The sequence below is a fragment of the Capricornis sumatraensis genome, chromosome 9, assembly GCF_032405125.1.
Source record: "Capricornis sumatraensis isolate serow.1 chromosome 9, serow.2, whole genome shotgun sequence".
In the NCBI taxonomy this organism is placed as follows: Eukaryota; Metazoa; Chordata; class Mammalia; order Artiodactyla; family Bovidae; genus Capricornis; species Capricornis sumatraensis.
The window spans coordinates 87,604,167-87,628,759 of NC_091077.1; the positions used below are offsets into that span (position 1 = coordinate 87,604,167).

A 24,593-nucleotide genomic window follows, 5' to 3' on the forward strand; every position below is an offset into this window, starting at 1 on the left:
ATTACATATTAATAGTTGCTTAATAAACGTTTGCTGACAATGGATGAAGAGAACAGTTCTCGAGTTGGCTGGCCAGTGCCTCCCTGACTTCCTTTTCAGTTCCTAAATTAATCTCTATGTTGATCTAAGGACATTTCCTGTAGAAATTATAATTAAGTTTCACCAATGGAGATACTTTATGGTTTCTAAAAATGGATGGATCCACTAATTCTCTCAAATACTGAGATAGACGCCTATGTTTCAACCGCTTTGGGTTAAAAACACTTTTCTGATGAAGAAAAACAAGTCTGGAAGTGCATTAAACATGGGGTTGCCTTGCACAATGACTTTTGGAAAAGTCTGCGTATGTATTGAAGTAATTTATCAGACATCATCATGGGACTGATTTGATAACGAGTTGAATCACTTGATGAGAAACCCGAACTTCCCACACTAGGTGTATACCTACATAACCCCAAGAGCAGAGATCCAATTCACATTCTCCGTCCCTGCGAAATACAAATGCCCTGGCTTTTGAGTATTTTGAGTTGAAGACTAGAAAGCTCACTTGTGCTTGTGGGAAAAGCTGCTTTAAGAAAACAAGGGAAAGTGGAATACATTTCAACAGCAAAACATTAAAAAAAATGCACCACAGACACTGCATCACTAAGAAAGCCAGTAACTTTACTGAATTGTCTGCAAAATACAAATTATACCTTATTTCCAGCAGGAGAAACTTTTGAAAATTCCCCACTTTTATTCACTACAGACAGCTGAATTAAGTCCCTTGAGATACACAGATGTAGTTTAACTTAGTTATAACATCTTGTCATCTAGTGGCGACAAAGTCCAGCTTATGCCGCTGTGAGCCTCTATTTGAATATTTGTTGCAAATGCTTGTATGCCCTCATTTACAAGCTATTTTAATCACTGTCATTTAATGGAAACAAGTCCCCAGAAAACGAAAAAGAAGAAAAATGATACAGCAAACCATCTGAAGCAATCCAAGTCCTATGCCTACAGTGACCCAGGGCGGCTTCGTTCAAAGAGAACACTGGTTCTGCATTCAAACCACAACGGGATCCGTCTCTTAGCTGACCTCTCTGAATTAAACTGAGGTATGGATCAATTTGAGGTATGAACAGGGAAGGCAAAATGCAATACTCGATTGTGGAAATAACCAAAATGGACAAATTTAATGTAGAAGATATGTGGCCTGGATTGCTCCACATCTTTGGTTAAAACATATTAAGGAAAGCCTTTAATTACATCTTGTAGTCTGAAGCATTCTAACAGACACCAGTATTCCATCAATCTTCAAAAGATCTGGAGTGGCAGGAAATTAACGCCATATATGTGACGACATCACAGCAGATGGCACGAACGGGAACAGATGAAGTATGCCATGCTTAGGCAACAGCCTTTATTGAGGGTTCAAGTGGCTGCTTCTTTAAAAAAAAAAAACACTTTTTTTTTTTTGAAAGAAAGAAATACAAAGCATTTACTCTCTGGAAAAACAAACACAAGGATAAAGGGGGTGAAAAAAATGCTATCTCTAAATTAAAAGATGGGTATATAGGAAAAACAAATACATAAAAGTGTGAGAGGGCAGACATTCTTTTAAAAAGTGTATTGGAATTTTAAAAAATCTTTAGTTAACTTTAAAATGATCTGAGGATGACAGGTATTTTTATATTCATCATTATAAAATGCTAAATTCCACCTTTGGGAAAAAATAAGCCATTTTACTAAAAAACACAATTTTAAAAAAGGTTGAAATGAACAGCCCTCCATGCACCAATGCATACAGGTTGTGCAGCTCGCAGATATTGCATCAGTGTTATCAGTATTTAAGCTTAATATTACCAAAAAATCTTCTAAAATAGGACTAGATATGACAATACTTGTAAGCTGTGTAAAATGCCACTTACGGTTCTTTTACTTGCAATGAAGAATGTTGCCTAAAATGTTGCTCTAGGATGGGTTATGTAAAATAATACTCCCTCAGGGCTCTGCCCTAAACTCCTGAATACAAAGGATTTACCATGATAAAAACCCAAAACCATACTAGCTTTGCAGATACAACAAATGGTAAATTACAGATAAGGGCAAAGATAGCGATGTTTACAGAAAGTGACTCATCACAATCAAAATTGTGCTTCTTCTCATTAAATCATCTTTAAAATATTCTCAGATTATCCCTTTGCTGTCTTGCCACCACTTTCTATGAATTCAGTGGTGGGAACAAGAGATGACTGGCATCCATTCTCAAGTGATTCTGTTCTTTCCATGTTCTTATAAAACTATTGTCAGACCTGCTATGAATAGCCAAGGCTTCTGCTGGCACTTTAGCTTACTTTATCTTCAGCATTTAGAAAATCACTTTTTCTTTGTTGCTGAGGCAAATTGCAGGTAAAAAAAATTAATATGGCTATTTTTTCATATTTTCACATAGGGACCCTTTCCCACCCAGTGGTAAGTTATTGATAAAGTGTTCTGAAATGACAAACAACATTTGTGACGTTTGCATATTTTATACACATCAAGTTGTAAGGATGGATTGTTAAGAATGGGACCAAGTCTATGGTGAGGAGAATGATTTTCCTTAGTTTTTCCCCCTGCGTGTGAATGTGTGTGTTTTTAGGGATGACTTTCTGTTTTTCCTCTGCATAAATGTTTTTCTTTTGTGTTTCATGGATACCTTGAGGAGTGGGATAGATGAAATGGTTGATAGAGTTTTTCTTGTTTGATTTAGTATATAAAAACGTTAGTACAAGGCAGGCTAGCATCCTCTATGGATACAACCAAAGGTGCATTGTGGTCTAATTGTGGATTTCAGATCAAGTTAAGAAAAATATGGCCTCGTTAGTAAGGTCTCTTGGCTTTTGCCACCCAGTGGCAGCCTTTTACAAGGAGAAACACATAGCAACTACGCAAGAAAAAGAAAACAATGGATCAGAAATGCCCTACACCTGGTATAGAGTGTCAGTCTTACTGTCTCATCTTCTTTGCTGTGCATGTCAGTGTGTACGATTGGAGATGAATCGACAGATCTTCACATTCCAAGAGAAGGAAAAATCATTCCTAGACTGAAATCTCTTTTAAACAATATATATCAACTTTTTTTTTATGGCACTCACTTTTTAAAGGGTCTGAAAATTAATCCCTTATAGACGAATATTAGACAAGAGTCATCATTATTTAAAAAAAAGGGACATAGAGAGGTTCTTTAATGGGATTTCTTGAAATGGCTATTAAATCTCTTTATTGAAGAAAAAATAGATGACATACATGCTTTATGCAGAAGTGACATTTGGGGGTCCTGACACATCGGGATTGTTCAACAGTCCTATATTGCTGACAAGATTGTGGAGGGTCAGTTAAAATAATTAAAAACGGATGACGAAGCAACTATCCCTTTTCCTGCTTCCTTCTTATCTAGCACCCAGTCTTTCACATTTTTCTTCTGTGGGAATTTATAACTCATGCATCAAGCAAACTCCGTATCACTTGTTTCTAGGGCTATATTGGCAGGACACGTGCCCCGACACAGCTCTCTATTCTGGGCATATTTCTTAAAAGCATTATCAAATTCTAGGCTGAAAACCAACCAGAAAATTTAGGATATGGGCAAGTTTAGGGTATTTATTCACTTACTGAATTCCAAGATGCTTGGTGAAATGGTGAGATCAGAAAGGGGCCCTGCATTTGATAAAAATGCAAAAACAAAAACAAAAAATAGCATGAAAGAAACTAATTAGTATATACAATGGAAGTCAGTTGACCCAATAGATTGCTAATGGATTAAAAACAATTTAGGGTGTTGCAATGTGATATGTTCTAATCCCACAGGTTATCCTTTTGACAGCTGACCTTGAACTTATAAAATGTATGCAGAGTCAAAGAAAACAGAAAGAAAATAGTTACTCAAATGTGCAACTGCACAAATATACCCCCCTCCCACTATTAAGATAACAAAACTTCTGCTATTACCATAATATTATATATATTAGAAAGCTATACACAAGCATGTTAATTTCACAGATTTTTTAAAAGATTCTTAATATTTTATATAATTAGAAATACACATTTCAAAAACAAAACTTCTACAAAGAGAAAACAGTTATCTTGGTTAGCAAAGCATGGAGTTCCTCATGGCTTGGGTAGGGTAGTGCTTTCTATACAAAAAGTCCTTTTTGGTTTTTTTACAGGACTGTTTTAAAATATTAGCGAAGCTATCAAGGGGGAAAAAAACACATTTTGGCTTAAGTAAACTACAAAAAGCCACAAATGCTTTGCAAACTCTGTCTTACCTTTTATATGAAAATAAGCAAAATGTAATGTACATATTTTTATATTTTTATTTAATAAGAGATGCAGACCCAGATTTATTTATTTATTTAATTAAATACGTTAGCCCTCAAACTCCACGTTTTTTAAAAATAGGTATGGTCCTCTTTTAATGGTCATCGGTCCTTGTTTCATGAGTGCCATACGTCAAGGATGTGCCTGCAGGTTTGTGAGCGTTCTCGGGGTGGGTATTAGGTGACCTGGTGTGTTCCTAACGTTTAACCGTGGCCACCCTTTGCCGGGTCTGTCCAAAAACATCTATACACTTTTCTATATGTTGCATAACAGCTGCTCTCTCTTTCAGTAAAGATCTGCCGCTTTTGGCAAATGTTTCCTTTTGTCTATTTACATGTAAATAACGTTGAACCTGCAACATGACACTATCTATTGTAACATACATTTTGCAAAGGAGCACAACAGTGAAAAGAAGTTAGCCTTAAAATCTATTTTGTACAAGTGTTCTGTTGTACAACTCAAGTGCTAAGCTTATCTCAGCATTTCTGTTTATCTTTATACTGTATCACTGAGGCAATTTAAAAGTACTTTTACAAAACAGAGTACCTGACTTTTTTTTTTTTTCCACACACAGCACATATAATGCATATCGACCCCCCTTCCCCATTAAGGTATAGCACACACACACACTGCAAGAAAAAAAAAAAAAAAACTATTAAGTAATAATCTGATCATGTTGCCCATCCTTCAGAGAGTCGCATGCGCTTGACTGAGGGACTTTCCCTTTCGTCCGGCGAAGGTCTGGTGAGTCCAATGGGGGAGTGGAATTCGTTCCGGTGATCCTCTCGGTCGCTGCCGTCGTAGGAACTGCTACAGCTGCTCAAGCTGTCAACAGGAGATCTCCCCGCCTCGTGGCGCGTGTGTTGTGGGTATCTCGAAGGGGTGGTGGTACGGTCTCTAGGAGGAGAAACAGGTTCTGACTTGATGTTGAGGCTTTGAGTAGAAGGCAGGGAGAGATTTGAACTCTGAGATAAATGAGTGCTAGTGCAAGCTCTGTAGGAGGAAAGGAAACCCAGTTACAGATTGAGGAGGCCTGGAGCCCCCAGGAACTCACAATTACATAAAACATCAGCTTAAAGATTTGCAGCGACATCAGAGCATGCCCAGGGGAGGAGAGCCAGGTGCTTGAAAGCACTTGGGGGCATCGCCTTCTTCGAGCGATTGGGATGCTTTTGTTGATTTGCCTGGTAATAATGACCGCGTTTAACTGGTCCAGGCCTCTGAATGATACCTCTAGTCTCCCTAAATGTACAGGTTACAGCTTCAGGAAGCTCTTAACAAGACACCCTGGAAAAAGCATTTTCTATGTCTCTAGAATTTCTCCCCAGGCTAGTTCCAAAATATCATCCAAGAGTTAACGATACAGGGTTTAGGTTCTGAATTAAGACTTCTTTGATTTAGTAATACCTGTGTTTGAAAATTACTGTAAATTGCTTACTAGGGATACAAATGTTTCCCTCATTTTAATACACACATTAAGTTGCCTAGTCTTCAGAAAAAGTGAAGAGAATTCAAATTTCAAATAAATAGAATCCATAAAATGCTACCCATAACCATTTCTGATGAAAAGCTTGGGAGGGGGAAAAATGGGGAAGGAAATTTTCAGTACTGGCTTAAAAACACTCAGACTTCCTACCCCACTAAAACTGTTAAGAGAATCTGACTTTCTTCATGTTTTCTCAGTTACATGGGATGAAAACACTACACACAACTACCTGAATAAAACTACTGCTAGGCTCTCCCTGCTAAAGATACTAAGGAGACCACTCCTCTAATTTATTATTGTCATTAGTTGATGCATGTTGTAAAGAAGGATTTACTGTGGTTTTATGGTGTTTATAACCCTTAATCCCCCTTAATTTCAGGACAGCATAACTTGCCCTTCTTCCAAAATGTGGGAGAATTTGATACTTGAGGTTGTGAAGGGAAAAGCATTAAGGCTTTAGGTATAGACTAGCAATCACAATGACTTTGATCAGTATAAACTATAGTAATACTGCTGACATCAATTTTAAGATGCTTGTATTGTTCTTATGTTCTAAGTGGACTGACATTCACGGCTAGAGTCAGTGTTAGTAGCCCATATTGTCAACATGGAGCAGACATCTCTTTTTCAGAGAAGAGCTGAGGTAAAGAATAGTCCATAGAGACACACCTATTTAAAACAAAGGAGAGCAAACCCACCTATGCATGCACGTAACTATGTCACTTTCCAATGAAGAGAATCAGATGGTATTCAGTACTAAAACTGTCATTGTAAGCAGTGAGAAAATGGGTATATATTTCAGAGGAAAAAGAGCAATAACTTGGGGCTTGGTTTTTCGGAGATGCAATTCAGGTTCAAGTTATAAAGAGATACAAAATTAGAAATGAGCTTATCTTTGAGTGATGTTTTATACAAAAGCACCACCTACTGGCAAAGAATTACTTTCCTACTCTTATTAACAGATGAGCTAATGTTGAGAATAACATAAAGGAGAATTGTTTGTTTCCTTAATAAGGCTTGCTTTCCTTTGCTTTTATAATCTTACAGAATCAAAGCAGTCTCAGCATTTGTATCAAGATACCACATGGAGTGTCATTTTCAATCACCTGTTTATACTTTTATTTATTTCTTGCTTTTATTTTACAGTCTGTTAGTATACTAATTCTCTAAGGGTTTTAATTAAATAATCTTTAAATAAAGAAGATATTGAAATGAGGGGAGAGAGCCTGTATTTCAAAAGGATCCATAGTGATGAACTATTTTATCTTGGTTCAGAGTTACTTAATGATTCATTTTGATGTGAGAGGAAATCATCTTTTGATTTCTGGAAGAAAGAATTTTCCTGGCTCTGGATGAGAAAGACTATTTCACTAAAATTTAATTAAATGCTTCTACTATGAGTCACACAACTGTTTAATGATGAATGTCAATTAAGTGTCTGAAAATAAAGTGGCATATCAATAAATACTTTTGTCTGCCCTCTGACATTTAGATTGTGTCTTCACAGGCAGGGTGACATGAAAAATTAGAAAACAATATTTGGTAAGTTGAACCAGTATAAGCAGTTAATCTCAACAGACTGAGCAAAACATAATTGAAATGATAGTTCTTTAACACAGCTTTTGGAAGCTGCTTTTTCTACTAATTCACTGTTCTCCCAAAGTCACCTGGCTTGTAGAGATTTTGCTATATCTCTTCCTCAAAAAAGATACAATACTTATTGTTTATCCTTTTCTTCAAACAAACAGGCTAGTCCCCAAGATAAGATAAACTTAGTTGGTGGCATTTCATTTGACACTGAAAGCATTTATGAAGCATTCTGAGCAGTTCTGGGGACACTGAATTCACAGTAATGAATTATAAATGATATCTTAGGTTCAGCTTCATTATACTGTGCAATGGGATTCAGAACAGAATGATGTTTAATTGCCTAGTCTCCATTATCAAAGAAGTATGTTCTTGAAAAGAAAAAGGAACATTAACATCACTTAATGAGTACATCAAGGCTGTATATTGTCACCCTGCTTATCTAACTTCTATGCAGAGTACATCATGTGAAATGCCAGGCTGGATGAAGCACAAGCTGGAATCAAGACTGCTGGGAGAAATATCAATAACCTCAGATATGCAGATGACACCACCCTTATAGCAGAAAGTAAAGAAGAACTAAAGAGCCTCTTAATAAAGGTAAAAGAGGAGAGTGAAAAAGTTGGCTTAAAACTCAACATTCAGAAAACTAAGATCATGGCACGTGGTCCCATCACTTCATGGCAAATAGATGGGGAAATAATGGAAACAGTGAGAGACTTTATTTTTTTGGGCTCCAAAATCACTGCAGATGGTGACTGCAGCCATGAAATTAAAAGACGCTTGTTCCTTGTAAGAAAAGCTATGACCAAGCTAGACAGCATATTAAAAAGCAGAGACATTACTTTGTCAACAAAAGTCCGTCTAGTCAAAGCTATGGCTTTTCCAGTAGTCATGTATGGATGTGAGAGTTGGACTATAAAGAAGCTGAACACCAAAGAATTGATGTTTTTAGACTATGGGGTTGGAGAAGACTCTTGAGAGTCCCTTGGTCTGCAAGGAGATCCAACCAGTCCATCCTAAAGGAAATCAGTCCTGAATATTCATTGGAAGGATTGATGCTGAAGTTGAAACTCCAATACTTTGGCCATGACTCACTGGGAAAAACCCTGATGCTGGGAAAGATTGAAGGCGGGAAGAGAAGGAGATGACAGAGGATTAGATGGTTGGATGGCATCACTGACTCGATGGACATGAGTCTGGGTAGCCTCCAAGAGTTGGTGATGGACAGGGAAGCCTGGTGTGCTACAGTCCATGGGGTCACCAAGAGTCGGACACGACTGAGTGACTGAACTGAATTGAACATCACTTAGCTATACTAGACTCAGAGATAAGCATGTTGGTCTACTTGTTCTTGAGAACACAGTTTTGATACAGATACAGATAACTGTGAGATACTTCCTATGTGTGGGTGATGAGGAGGTGCGTGGGAGACAGAAGCCAGATACGCAAGTTCCCACATCCAGCCCTGCTGTAGGATTCCAGCTACTGGAGAGGCCTTCCTTCCAGCTGGGAAAACACCTACCCTCCCCATGGTGTTCAGAAATGAAACATGACTGGAGAGCTTTGTTCAAATTTCTTACTGCCCCCGCCTGGAAATTAGACTATCCAACTGTATTTAACCTAACCCTTTAAAAATCGTCTTAAAGTCATCTCTCAGTGTGTACTGAATACCCACAATGATAAAGCATGATGATGGACATGCTTCTAGAAGATAGGTTGTCTTTTTGTTAGGTGGTAGGAGAAAAACACCAAAACATTTGAGGGTCATTTTCTCAAATATTAGTATGAGGATGACTTTTGCTAACCCTTGATGGCAAGTTCCTTCTAGTCTGCTCTATCCCCTGTATCTGGTCAGTTTATGCTGATTTCCAACTTGCTTAGATAAAATCAGATACTAGAGAGTGCTAACAGTATAGTTTTAAGGATTTAAAGGTATTTCAATGAGCAAAATATGAAGATCTCTTTCACAGTTTAAGTCTGAGAAAGAATCGTGGTGACCCTCTTGGGCTGTGGGGAATATCTGCTTTGGTGGGCTGAAAGATATTTTACTCTGCTTTGAACACTGTATCTACTGTAAAGAATGTGAATTCACCACACAAGTATTTGAGACTAGTTTGGCTTGGGAAAATGTCAATTTTTCAAAAAGTGACTGACATTGTAAGGAATAAAGGTAGCTCATATAATTTATTTTACATAAATATTGTAACTTGGGATTTTTTTCGAGTTTAAGATTTAATTGTGTGAGCATAGGCTAATCCATCTGAAGGAATCTCCGTTTGAAAACTACTCTGTGTGTGTGTATGAGTGTGTTGGTGGGGGGGTTTGAGGAAGGAAGGAAGGAAGGAAGAAGGGAGGAGAGAAGAAAGGCAGGCAGGCCAAAATTAGAAGGCCTGGAAGGGGTATCTATTTGAGGGATAAGGGAAGTGATTAAGCGCAATAAAAACACATAGACTAAATTCAGAGTCAACTCGTGCACCATGAGAATTGGTGTTGAAAGCAACCGGAACTAAACAAAATGCCCCATCCTTGACTGCTGTAATTCAGTTCCTCACTAGTCCAAGGCTGTCCCTTCTTTCTCATTTACTGAAGCTGCTATTAAGGGCAGCAGAGAATCAGATTCTTCCCATGTAGAATAAAATAGAATAAAATTCTCTTCCCAGAAGTGAATTAAAAAATTGTAGGGTAGTTAAAATACATAAATCCATGTATTTTCTATGTAAAAATGCAAATTGTCAGGTGTTACTGAAAACAAAAGAAAGCCATATCAGAGAAAATAATATGACTTTTGACACATAATCTCTAAGGAGAGCTAGTCCTATAATGGATGAATTTTGTGAAAAATAGGAACGGGGACCTTTACTTTTGACAAAAAGCAATAAATGGTGGATTTACTGCTGAACCATAGAAATACAGTGCCGTGTGTATGATTTTAAGAATGCCTGTTGGTACGATGTACTTAGTGGCAATTACCTGAAAAAGTTATTGCAATACATGTCTATTTGGATAGTTAAACATTTCTAGCAAAACTTAAATGTTATCCTAAAAAGAGATATTGTGTTCTTGATCAATATGTGATATATCTTCAAAGTTAATCTTTCAAGGAAGCAGAGCAACAGTGTCAAGAGAATTTATTTTATTTTTAGGTTAGAGTTTCAACAATAGTGATTAGTGAGGAAAATGCACATAAGCATGTGAAAGCTAGTGGGGCTGGAGAGGGGTAAGAGAAGCTCTGATATCAATCAGTAATTTTTATTCTAATCAGGATTTTATTCTCATTGTCTCCTTAGAATATGAACATAGAACTAGCTAACTATTTTAACCAAATGACTCAGCAGAAGGGTGAAAGTGGGGTAAACAAATTGCATTTTTCTAACATATAGAAATGGGTTATCTTTAAATATTTTATATCCTCCTTGTATTTTCTTTTGAAGATTAACTGTAGTTTTGGAGTTCTTAAACTGAAAGTCAAGTCTTTGGTTCATATTTTAAACTTAAAGATAAAATTAATGGTTTTATAAGCAGTATTATTTGTGAATTTAGGGCTTTTAAAGATTTGAACCTTTCCATTGATAAATGACAGGAGTTACTTCTACAATATAGACATATCTCAAAAGTACCACAAGGGGGCAGAAAACAGACACCGTCTGACTTCAGAAAACAACCGAAACTATTTTTATACCCCAATTTAAATAATTAGTGTGTGTGTGTACATATACATATATGTATATTCATACAATATCTACGAATACACAACTACATGATGAGTATATTATGAATATATGAAGTCTGTATATCAGTGGAATAGGTGACCCTCTGAGTAACAGGCTATGCTAATCACATTAAGAGCTATGTGGTTTATGCGAAGCAAAAAAGACTCTCAAATAGTGCAAAAATTCAAAGAACTAATAACTGTAAATGTTTTCTTCTGTCCCATGTTAACTATGTGAAAGCTTAACTGAAGAGAACTTTACCACTGAGAGCAGTGGAAACAAAGACAGCCTAAAACAACAGGAAAATAAAATGCCCTATTATCACAGAGCTCCCCCTCCTCATAAAGAAGAAAGAAAGTGATATTTAAGCCATGTGAAAGATATGAACCTGATAATTACTTTCAGATTTTGATCGAACAGAAACTCACATCCTCTAAAGGGACATTAGAGCACAAACTTAGAGGTTGCCATTTGTCACTTTAAAAACGCATTTATGAAAGTGTGTTACATAAGAAGTAATATTGCTTACCCCAGCTGGCTGAGGGCGGACGGTGGCATGTTGTGTAGGTGCTGTTGTTGCCAGCCAGTTACTGACCCAAGATGAAGAGCGCTGGCGGTGTTAAAGCCAGAGAGAGATGACAGGTCTGCACTACTCAGAGAGTACTCTAGAGCAAAGAAGAGAGAAGAAGGCAAAAGAATTAATTTGGAAGTTACCAAATGGAGAACAGGATGATCATTTTCAATCTTTAAAATATTCTATGATTGAATGATACACTTAAAAAAAATTTGGGCAGGGAGGGAGATAAAACATTAGGGACAATTTTAATTCAAAAGAGATATATACTATGCACCAAAAATTAAGTATTCCATGAAAACTTCAACATAGTACAGAAAGCAATTTCAGTTTATTAGAACTACGATCTGGCATCACAGGCAGGTATCTAGTATTTGATGATCTAGAAACATTTTTTAAATAATCCTGAGAAAGTGAGCTTTCTATTGTTCAGTCACTAAGTTGTGTCCGACTCTGTGATCCCATGGATTGCAACATGCCAGGCTTCCCTGTCCTTCACTGTCTACTAGAGTTTGCTCAAACTCATGTCCATTGAATTGGTGATGCCATCCAATCATCTCATCCTCTGTCCCCGGTTTCTCCTCCAGCCCTCCCATCTTTCCCAGCATCAGGGTCTTTTCCAATGAGTTAGCTCTGGCCAAAGTATTGGAGCTTCAGCTTCAGTATTACATAAAAAAAAAAATAATAATAATAACAGCTCATTTTCCTTGAAATTGTTCTTCTATGTTGAATTCAGGTTGGGTTAACAAAACTTTTGGTCACTAAGAAAGAATCATGTGGATATTCACTTTGTCTTAGTAATGAATAGGTAATGGTAGAATGATCTGAACACCACAGGTATTAAATAAAGCTTCCTAACAGACTAATAGGTAATATCATTTTCATTTTGCTTTTTAATAGAAAGTATTTAATGTATTATTTGAACATGGCAAAACTACTCACCGGTACCATATGTTGTTGAAATGGCTGATGGATATCCTCCCATCCCTTGTCCTGGTAAAGTAGGAGTTGCTACGGAAACCACTGGGGTAGCCAATGACTGAGCAGACTGGGAGTTATTTATCCTTTGATTCTTTTAAAGTAAATAAAAAGATATTATGGAATAGATTTTTTTTAAAACTTAAAAACACTAGATTTCAGTATTAGTTTTGCACATAAAGCGATAAGTTGGTACAAATCTCATGAAATTAATCATTTAACATGTGTCTCTATGAACTCTGCCAACCCTATCATTTACAATCCTTCAAGAGACCAGCTGTTGCCATAGTAACCCATTACATCAGTATCTCCTAGGCAACTGAACTAGTAACAAGTACCATAGCTTTATTATGGGTAAAAACAGACTATGTTGAAAACTGATGAAATATGTATACTGTACTTCCATTGTTTCAGTTTTTATTCAAATGCAAATTGAAAAAAAAATTAAAATCAACCACGGTGGTTTTTATGTTCAGTTGTATATATAGCAGAGCAGATGGGTAGAGGGTTCATGCCATGTTTTGACCAGCAGGTGGTGCTCTGACCACTTTTTTTCCAGATTCTTCTAAAACTTCCCTCAACTAGAAGGCAAAACAGCTAACGTGTATATTTAATTCCTTAGAGCAAGGAGATTAAATATTCATATACACTTAAATATCATGAGAATTTAATTCTTAGAAAAATAAGTATTTTTGTGGCTTTAAATAACTGAGGACATTTGTTTGTTACAATTGTACTGTAAGTTAAATCCAAAAATACACTGAAAACATGGCCCTTCACTTACAGAGGGTAAAACAGAAAAATAGATAATCTGGTATTTCACCTGTAAGTGATACTTGAAATTATTTCTAAATAATCAATGTTGACACACACTGACTCTCCAAATCTCTCCATGTTACTGCTGCCACCTCTCCAACCTAACAGTTGCTTTGGGTTTTTCCTTGCACGTAGCACTGAAGGGATGCGCCCTCACCACTTACCAAGAGCAGGTCGACATCCTCAGACTGAGAGCATGGGGAAGGAGTTTTATTAATTAGTGTCTGTAAATATTTGTACTTGGGCAAAATCTTTTCAACAAAAGGAAAAGCATCTTCTGACAGGCATGACAGTTTAAACAGCTTTAAAACTCAGACTCTAAAGACAACTCCTTACAAAGATATTCTTTGTTTTCTTTAATGAGCTGTTTGTCTCCAACGTGAAGCCAATCTATCCAATTTTCAGCACAGGTCAGGGTTTCAACCTTTATTATTTTACCACCACATTTTGAGGAAAAAAAAAAAAAAGATGGTACTTTGAAAGTGCACTTGCTGGAGGAAGGGGGCAACTGTACCTGGCTAGCACTGACAGAGACCTGACCCACAGCTCATGGAATCCCTGGGAAAGCATCAGTTTTAAGGCACTTGGAATCAATCTGCTGATAGAGACAGCCTGCCATGCGTGGCCCAAACTGCTTGGTGATGGCCTGTGGGAGGTTTTATTTATTAGACCCAGCCTTTTCCAAAGGGAATGTTGCATATTATGTGAATTTTGGGGGGTTGATATTCAAAATTAATCTGCACTGTGCCATAATAAACTAATCAGCTTGCAGGACCGTTTTACCCTGAAGCTTGCCACAGAGCAGAGAAAGAAAAAAAAAAAACGTGTTTGCAGAATGATCTAAATTTGTCTACTGAATCTTGGTTTTAAATGTTCTCTCGCTCTTAAGCAAAGCTAATTTGGCGAACATGAATGTAAGTCTCTTTGTTGTTGAATTTGGGCCCACAGGATTATCTTCACCTTAGTCCTTCAGACCCAGGAGAAGGAAAAATGATAGCTTCCAGGGATATTATTTATATTTCATATTTATTCTTATAAGTGCCACAGCTTTTTTTTGATGGTAAATATAACCTTTGTTCTCAATTGCCTAGAATTTTAAGGCAATTTGTTTTTGAGAGGTAATTACTGGCATTAAACACATATTTGGAAAGGAGAACTGAGGCACTGCACAGGCATGTGATGTATTAAACATTATCACTGCAATATACCTAAGAGAAGAAATGCCAATTAATGGGAGAGAGTTCATTTAGAAATTATGAAAAAGATTTTTCACTGTCAGCACCTTAAGAGCATACTTATTTAGTTCAATCCTGTAAAAATCTTATGAAATACCTCACTCTGTGAGTTTGGTTCTACCAACGGTCAAATCATACATCTCATAAGCAGAGTACTAGGTAATGATTTTTTTTCTAATTATAAATTGGGGGCCTTAAAAGGGAATGTTTTCTTTGCCCCAGAACAGCAGCCCGATAATGGAGTTTATTAGATGTTGGTTCTTTTTTTTTTTTCCATGGAAAAGGGAAAAGCAAACCAGTTACCAGAAATAATAGCTAAATCCAAACAGGGCTGCAGCAACAGCACTGACATGTTGATTTTCTGGGAACATGCAAGTAACCCATCAAATCAGACAAATACAAAAACAGCAAAACGTATACAAAACATTATCAACATTTATTTAACATGGAATTCCACATTACCACTGATGGCATCGTATTCTTGCTGCCTGGCGGAATAAGAACTCGGAGGTCTGGTTTACGGTTATTCATCCCTAAATTCATGGGGGGAGGAGATTTCGCTTGCATATTCTTGTTCAAGTTACCAGGTGAGACCAGCAGACCTGGTGAGTTTCGGGGATTGCCATACCCGTTCCCTGTTAAAACAATGAGAGCACTCAGGAAAAAAAAATCCGGACTCACAAAATGTTTCTAGAGCATACACTACATGATACGATGAAGAAAGCATTGACAGGATGAAACAGTAATGTACATGGAAAGTTCACAGCATGACTGACAACCTCCTCAGGAGCAACCCAATCAGTTCTTTAATATGCCGCTGAAGGAAGATGAAAAACTCCTAATGAGAAGAAACCTAAGAGACATCAACTTGTCCGGAAGCCAGCATATACTTTTATTTGTCTATTTTTTTCTCTTAGAAAAAAGTTGGGATGAAAGTCAGACAGTCTTTCAGGGCCTAAGAAAAGCACTGAATTGGTCCTGAACTTTAATTGACTAGCTCAGTGGAGGCCTGGCTGGCATGACTCACTCTTTCGGTTCAACGATTTGGGTTTTATTTTGTGTGTCTGTGTGTCCTTAAGCGAGGAAAGGACACACCAGCGAGGCTATAGTTTCTAGGACATGTGGGAGGCGTAGCAGCCTCTCACACGCTTCGCTCTTCAGTTCCCCTTTTCTCTGAGCGATTTCTCCCGATGGCTCGCGAGGCTCAGTGGAGGAACCTGAAGCCCTGCTCTCTTGCTCACGGAGAACTTCAGAAAGCAGGACTCTTTCTCAGGAGCTGAAAGGAGGGGGTGAGGCCTCCACTAAAGGGCCGATGCCCAGGGCACAGGAGTAGCCAGCAAGTGGGAACTGTCCTGAAAGGGTTTTCTTGGGTCTCTGATGCTTAGTTCTCCCCCTCCCACTAGCAGACAAACGGCTATCTGGAGGTGTCCATTTCTCAGAACTCAAAATACACTGGCCCGTGACCGGCAGAGGTGCAGGGGCCGCCGATGCAACCTGAGCTGAACCGGAAGCCCGTTTCCTCCACCGTCTCTGACTGGAGGATCGGAGAAACCACCCAGGCCAATTCAACAGCCCTTGCTGGAAACCCAGACAGCTGTTTTCTGGAGCTCCCTAAAGGAGACAGTCAAACCCCGTTGTTGCTGTCGTCATTATCATTATGGCAAAACCCCAGCCCCTATGACCCCAGGACGAATGATAACTGCTACGCTGTGGGGCAGCAGAGACAAGGCCCCGGTCCTCCAAGGCCCTTGCAGTCCTCTGTGGCAATCCGATATGGATGTGTACAAGACGCACACACCAAGACGGGGCAGCCTGGGGTGAGGTGCCACGGAGGAATCCAGATGAAGGGCTACTGGGTTCCCAGCAGGGAAGAGATTATCCGAACAAGATTCACGGGAGAGGCAAGAACTGACGTGGGTCCTGAAAAAACAGAGGAGACAAAAAGATCTCTGGCCTTGTGACCGGGCACTAGGAGAGGGCCACGGTGGCGATTTACAGAGGACGGCCAGAGGCTCTGTGAGGATCCTGGTGAGAAGGGAACCCATGAGAGAAGGAGCAGAGATTCTGAAGGAATATGGAGGGCTGGGCTGTGGAGCCCACTGGAGGTTAGCCTGTGAATTCCAGGCTACGTGTCTTGGTTTTAAATGGTGGAAATGCAGACCCCTGAAGGCTGCAGAGCAGAGGGAACACAGGCCCTTAAGGGGACAGAGAGGTCTACTAGCATTGGGATATTTTAGGAAGGCCTGATAGTGTGATCCAGTCTGGAAATTTCTGTGACGACCCGAGCTACGGGGAGGAATTAGGGAGGCAAAGCTCTAGTATATTTCAGGAGATATTTCTGGGCACATCCTTTGAATTAGAATCTATTTGAGGTACACTGTTTTGGCTTTCCAAGTAGCTCAGTGGTAAAGAATCTGCCCACCAATGCAGGAGATGCAGGAGAGGTTTCGATCCCTGGGTCAGGAAGATCCCCTGGAGGAGGGCATGGCACCCCACTCCAGTATTCTTGCTTGTGAAATCCCATGGACAGAGGAGCCTGGCAGGCTACAGTACATGGGGTTGCAAAGAGTCGGACATGACTGAGCATGCACACACAACTTTAATAATGTTTAGAGCAAACTGGTTCTTCATATCCCTTTCATTTTACTTGCCTTATTTTATGCATGAATAAACAGGCTGAATGTATAACAAATAACTACAAGATTAAATCTGTCAATTGGATTATGCATAACATTCTCCACCTTACTAGACGAAAAACCCCACAAAATAAAACAAACAACCCCCTCCTGGCAAAACGTATCAAGTATAAAGTAGCTGCTTAAGAAATGTTGGTTGAATTTGTATATAAGCTGCTCTTCTGTAATAAAACTTCAAGAAAATTAGCTATATTCTCTAAAGCCAACTAACAAGGCCAAAAGCCAAGAAGACATTTGCACAATTAATTTGGACAGTTTTCTGTGGCAAAAGTGATTACAAGAAACAAACACATTTACCTTTTTTGGCTAGGAGAAATACAAAGGGTATGTTCACATAGAAAGACATTTGATAAAACAGAATGCTCAGAGGACTTTTATATTTAATGTGTCTTACTAAATCATTATTGTGACTACGCTAGGGCTTTGGTTTTAATTAATAGATTCCATGGGATAAAAACGGAGTGAGAAAACCGAGACAAAGTTTGCACTCTTCTTTCCTGTCAGCCGAAGCTCAGACTGACGGATACGCTGAATGCCTATGTCACTTACCTATTAAGCCTGTGTGAGATCTGGTTTAAATAAACAATCAAATGGAAAATTAGCTGGGTAATTTCAAAAGAAAGGGGGAAAAAAAAGTCAGTTAAGCAGTGCAATGAAGCTTGAACAGATCAGAAGAAAGTAAAACCCGGGCTTGGTAGATGCCGATACTGGTTTGCATGGAGGAGTTATTTTGCTAAAAGGAAGTAAAACCGCTTTATGAAATGTGTTGTCCTGTGATATGACGAGCACTGGGCCAGTGTGCGAAAATGGAAATGCTGCACGAAGCCTCTGAGAAAAGCTTTTTTTTTTATTAAGAAAAAAATTTTTTTTCTAGAGTGAATTCTGAGAAATTCCAACAAAGCCTTTTGCCCACATTTTAAACAATGATTTGGGGCAGCAGTAGGTGGGGGGCGGGGAGTGGAGATAAAAAGCAAACATATATTTTAGGTTTTCACCTAATAAATGACTTAAAACTTAAAAAAAAAGATTTGAAAAGCATTCTATTTTTCCTCTTGGAATATTTCCTCTTGTTCGGAAATTATGCCATTTTAGAAGATTAGTCACATATTTTAAGGTGTTTACATACTGAAGGTAAAATATTTTGAACCACGATGACACTTCTTAAATTCATATTTTTAGAGCATAAAAGTTATTTTTGAGAACAAATAAATTCTGCCTTTTACCGGTGAATTTCTGCTGTTTTTAGCATATTGTGCCAGCTAGCATTTTGGAGCCATATAATAACCATTTCTGTTTCCAGCCACCAAGTTGTTATTCTTTTGGCATAATATAGATTCAGGAATGTGAGGCTGTGGATCCTAAACCAGTGATATAGAAACCTATCATTTGAAAATCAATGATGAATACACTCGTGTGGTTTACTGCTAAGAAGAGCCTGCATTTAAACCGGCTCGGAAACTGTGGCCTCCTCCTCACTCCGGGTGCTGTGGCCTTCTGTTGAGGCTGCTGTCTTACCTTAAGATAAATTCACCCAACAGAACGGTCTCTTTCAAAGTCAGGGTCGGGAGGTGGGAAATGCTACCCTTCAATAAACTTCTGAGATATAGATTCCACCTCTCTTCATGCTACGTTTGAAAATTACCCTCTGCCTGGGACGATGATCAATTTGGATGGGGCTGCATGCAGATGTCACATTCCCCTGACCACTTAAAAGCACAAAAATTATAAAGCACGAGTGAATGGATTTCCTGATTACAGATTATAAGAAATGAAGAGCAGACCAACTTTAGAGTTTGCCTGTTTTATAGTTTCATTTGATGAAAAATATTGTTTCACATAAAACAATTTGAGCATTCACAATACAATCTGTATCAAGGATAATAGAATCCACCTCGCTGGGTTACAAATTTCTAAACACTCATATTAAAACTAGTGTAAATATATAGAACTTCAAATGTGGTGTTAGCAGAAAAAAATTTTTTTCTCTCCAGTTAACTTGAAAACACTTGCTCTACTTTTTTTTTCTTTTAATTTACTCCTATTTTAAGAAGTTGTAAATCCAAAGAACATATTTCTGGCTTATGATGTTGTGAGGAGGACACTTTGCCTTGTTTCACAGAGCTCAACTGAATGTGGAACTCTCTTTGAGCCTGAAGTTTGGAAACTTTCTCCTATTTGGATGTTTAGACATTATGAGTCTTTTCACTTCATTTTTTTCCTCCTAGACTTTAAATTATAAATACAAGCATATAAAACTAATCAGCACAAAACAGAAACTAGTTCTCATGGACCAAGGTTAATCTTTTTCATCGGCACTATCTTTTCTGTAGTCACTCAAGTCATCATCTTTGACTATTCCCCCCGCCTCTTTCAACTCCATATCCAATTAGTTACCAAATCTTGTCAATGTTTCTTCAAAAAGGCCTCTTTCCATTTTCACTGCCACCATTCTACATTAAGCTTTCACTGCCATCTGACTAGGTCTTTCCATAACCTGCTGTTTGGGGTTCCTGGTCTCTAGTTGAAGGGTTTTTCACCAGGCCTTACAATGATGGGCTGCAGGAAGATTGCTCCTTGAAGCTGTGTGCAAACTTCCGTGCATATGTGTGATAATAAAGCTAATAAACACTCCCAAGATGTTCTATATAAAAAAATCTTTCTCCAGTGCCGCTTCTCTCAGGCTCCTTTTTCAGATCACACTTAACTCTAGTGGGTCAGTGCCCTGGCTTGGCTCTCAGAGGGGGACACAGTTTGACCTGCCCTGTGTATCTAACCTAACTTCCAACGGCCACGGCCAAGCTTACCATCCTCTGAATACATCTGAGTCTTTGCTCTAGCAGGTCAGTAACTGGCAGTGTTTGACTTCCTGTTTAACTCAAAATTCATTTTTAAGGATCAGCTAAGGCCCAGGGCTCTCATGATACCTTTCAGACAACCTCAGTCCACCTTGAACTCACTCTCCTCCCAAACTCTGTGCAATTAGAGGCTAATAGTACACAGAACACTCATCTATTTGTGTTTCAAATCCTCACAAAACACATAGACAGATTATGCTGGAAAAATTAAAATTATTCAGAAATGGCACTACAAGTCAAATTATGAGGGAACATGGGATAAGAACTGAAAATGTAACGTGTAACGCGGTAATTTCAAACATCAAGGTGATGTCCAAGTACACCGCTGAGAGAAACTGCTTATCAACCACATAATATAAAAATCAGAAAATCATGCAAGTGCCCACCTACTAAATTTGTTAATAGAGAGCTAATTGAAGCTTTTTTAATCTGCTGCACCTGTTAATCATTTCCTAGCACATTACCTTAGTTAAATGTAAGCAGCAGAATCAAAAAAAGTAGAACTTCCCCCTAATGAAGAAGAAAACTCGGAGACCCTGGATCTTTTCTTCCACACTGACAAGTGTCTACTGCCACGGGTTGCCTCTATGTCAAGAAGAATTTCAGTAACAATTTACTCACACAGAACTTTCTACCAAAAGATGGGTTGCATGCTTTCCTAGGAAAAAGAATGGTAGAAGGGTGGCAATTAAGAATGCACTGGATTTTACTAGATGGTTCAGAGACAGGCTTCCTGGAGAGAGGGAATTCATGATAGATCTCAGAGTCATGACTGTGTTTGAGAAGGATGAGGATTCCTGTGAAGGCAAAATATAGGTCATTTCAGGGGATGCAGTTTTCGGAAGCTGGGAAAGTAGGCTTGGCTAACACAAGTCTCTTGGGTCATGCTAACTTTAATACCGGAGACTTGATACTAAACTTTTACTAAACTTTATACCATAGATAAAGAACAGCCAAAGTTGTTTATGAGTAGGAAGTGGCATCATTAGCTGTGTGTCGAGAAAAAAGCAAGAGTGGCAGCAGAAAGGAGGCATTAAAGGGTGAGACCGTTGTGAGAGAGCTTAGTTAGGACGCATCTGCCAGGGAGCACATGAGGAATGAGGTCTGAGGGAAGCAGCAGCCTTGCAAGATTTACAAGGCAGATGGGCGATGAGGACAAAGGCAGATTAAGCAGATAAATGCAGTTCCTCGTCATGAGGTCTCCATTAGAGTTTCTTCAACTATACCGCGCCTTGGTTTTTCACACGCTAAGCAATGATTTCATTAGTGTGAGAGAGGCATAAAAGTCATCTGAATCAGAGACTCCCACATACTCTCCCGAGGCAGCCATCACCAACACAACCACGCAATATTAACAACGGCAAGCATTTTAGATGGTATGAATGACCAAGCGCATTAACAACATCATGCACGTAAGCATCATGTACGTATCCACAATACCTACCCAGAACAGTACACGTGCCTATGCAGAGTGTTGGCTATTACACACGGATATAAAGCACCTTTCATCCTCACAACAACAACCCTGTGAGGTGCTAAGAGTATCCTTGGGTTACATAAATATAAAGCTGAAGAAAAGAAAGATCCCGTAACTTGCCCAACGGCAAACAGCTATCAACTGGTTAAGCCATGGTTTGAACCCAGCAGTGTGTCCAGAGCCTACGCTCTGAAGCACAACCCAGACCTGCTCCTTGGAACGGGGGTGTACTCTGAGACTCTGAAAACCCTTCTCTATCCAATCTCACCCTAAAATTCCAGGAACACAAAGGAAGAGAGGAAATAAAGTGGGAGACCAGGGACATGAGACTCAAAGGGACCCCGAAGGGTCTTCCCTGCTGGTCCAGAGGTTAACACGCCATGTTCCCAACGCAGGGGGCCCAGGTCCGATCCCTGGTTGGAGAACTCGATCCCACATGCTGGAACCAAGAGTTTGCCTGCCGAAACAAAGATCCCGCGGGCCACAATGAAGACCCAGCAGAGTCCAAATAAAACAAGTATTTTTTAAAAAGGGGCCTCCTAAGTCAGAGGTGATGTGGAACATAGTCAACTTGGGCGTCAAAAATAGCAATTCTGGTTAAAAAGACACTGGACTTACATAAGGGGCAACGTTCCAAACCATATTTCTAGTCTCCTTCTGGATAAATAAATATTTACAAATAGGAAATATTGGGTTTAGCTACACTAAGTGCCAGAGAAGCTGTTTAACTTTCAGTGTGCTATTTTGAGCGGATGATTAACTATGCTTTTAAAGGTAGATTCTGAAATATTTTAGTCAATAATCTTCTCCCCTGTAATAGAGGGTAAAGACGTTTACCTACTGACCATCTATTTAAGAGACCAGCTTCATCATCAAAACCACTCAACATGATAGGAAAATGCCCAGTATCTTATAGTATCCACTATTAGGTATCTGAAAAAGAATTTCTAATATATAGGTTATAGAAATTACTTTGTTTAGGACTTTGTTAATGGCATTTTATTTTTGGGAATTTGGAGCAAACTGCCACAGGAAAACATTAAGTTGAGCATAGAGCTAAACCTCTGATGTATTGATTTCTGTTTTTACTTCAGCCAAATGTTTTTCCCACTTAGGTTTCCTTTTTTTTTCTTTCAACAGAACAATTCTGAAAACATTTACGGCATACAATCTTGTTAAACTAAAGATGTTATATATATAATAATGTTCACTGAAGTGAAGTGAAGGTTGCTCAGTCGTGTTCAACTCTTTGTGACCCCATGGACTATACAGTCCATGGAATTCTCCAGGCCAGAATACTGCAGTGGGTAGCCTTTCCCTTCTTCAGGGGATCTTCTTAACCCAAGGATCGAATCCAGGTCTCCCGCATTGCAGGTGAATTGTTTACCAACTGAGTCACAAGGGAAGCCCAAGAATACTGGAGTGGGTAGCCTATCCCTTCTCCAGCAGATCTTCCTGACCTAGGAATCAAACTGGGGTCTCCTGCATTGCAGGCGGATTCTTTACCAACTGGGCTATTAGGGAAGCCCAATAATGTTCACTACTATCAAGTAATTTTACATTTGACCTTTAAAAAGTTTTAAGTTAGTTTCCAATGTCAAGACATTGTTTTGTGTCACAAATAAACCTACGTCTTTTCATCTATTTTAATTGTAAACAGTAAACTGGCTCATATAACCCACTGCTCTACTGTAAGCAACACACCTAAAATAGTTTTTAGTGGAAAAAATTGTGCCCTTCTAGTCTTCAGTCTTACATTCACTTTGCCCTGAATGCTTGAAATGCTGTTAAAAGCAACAGCAACTATGTTATCCAGCTGTTGTAAATCACAATCAGGTTGTTTTTTTTTTTTTTTGAGGGGTAAGGAGATCTTTTTCATGAGATGGCTCTAAGGGAAAAGGCAACCACAAAACATTTAGAGGTCAGAAATCTGGGAATAATGAAAATTTCAATATGCCTACTGCAGAATGGGGGCAAATCAGATTTCTGATTCTTATCCAGCTAAAGACTCCTGATTACAGATTCTTAAAAGTAAAAATCAAGTCTCCACTCTATCTGGGGGTTTCTTAGGGAAACAATATAATAATGCGTAATGTCAGACTGAGAAGAAACTCCTGTGAAACCTCAGTGTCTTTTGTGGTGTATTCTTAGAAAAATACCCCAAGAATACACCCAAGCCAAGACTATTCTTGGTTGTACCAGTTGGAGGGCAGCAGACATTCTAAAAAGAGACTAGTCTCTTCAGCTTCACTAGGTCACTCTGATGATGAACCAGAACTTCATGAATTTCCTATTGACGCTACTTGTCCTTGATGTTTCTTGGTTCTGTTTAGAATCTTTTGAGAAATTAACAGTCTATCTGCCAACTAGAACTTTAAACATTCAGCACATACAGTAGCCTCTGGATTGTGAGGCAGAAGTAAAGAAATTTTACTGGGTACTAAGTTATTCTTCCAAAGACTGGAGTCTGTCATAAAGCAGGTTTGTGTTGGCAGACCACTCTCATTTCTTTCCTGAGAGTCACGTGGGTCAGGCATTCTCGTCCCGATTTTTGACAGATGAGGAAACTGAGGTTCCGGGAGTTTCTAAGGCTTGTCAGTAAGTGGAAGAGCTTTGATTTGAATCCAAAGCACAAGCTGCTTCCACTACATTATTATGAAAGCCAGATGTTTCAGATTTAGAATGCATCCATGAATCTTCCCTTCTCTCAGAATAAAGGCTCCATTTGCAAATAAGAAAAAAGTTGACAATCTGATGTTTCCAGGGCACAAAGACACACAAAATATCGTTCTGTCCTGAGGACTGTCTTACTGAAGGGATAGTTTTTCATTG

At 38.7% G+C, this 24,593-nt stretch overlaps 1 protein-coding gene across 5 annotated transcripts in view; it reads right to left on the reverse strand.

The window, feature by feature from the left end:
• Window positions 1-690: 690 nt before the first annotated feature.
• The window catches only part of MEF2C (myocyte enhancer factor 2C), a 103,695-nt gene continuing 79,792 nt past the window's right edge, over window positions 691-24,593 (reverse strand). For 3 of the 5 annotated variants that reach the window (XM_068980803.1, XM_068980801.1, XM_068980802.1), the window contains 4 exons: window positions 15,196-15,368; window positions 12,647-12,776; window positions 11,660-11,795; window positions 691-5,337 (listed from right to left, as the gene is read on the reverse strand). In XM_068980803.1, the coding sequence (XP_068836904.1) occupies window positions 5,016-5,337; window positions 11,660-11,795; window positions 12,647-12,776; window positions 15,196-15,368 (761 nt within the window). In that variant the 3' untranslated portion in view covers window positions 691-5,015. The remainder of the gene's footprint in view (window positions 5,338-11,659; window positions 11,796-12,646; window positions 12,777-15,195; window positions 15,369-24,593) is intronic. The other 2 variants (XM_068980805.1, XM_068980804.1) reach the window with 1 other exon arrangement.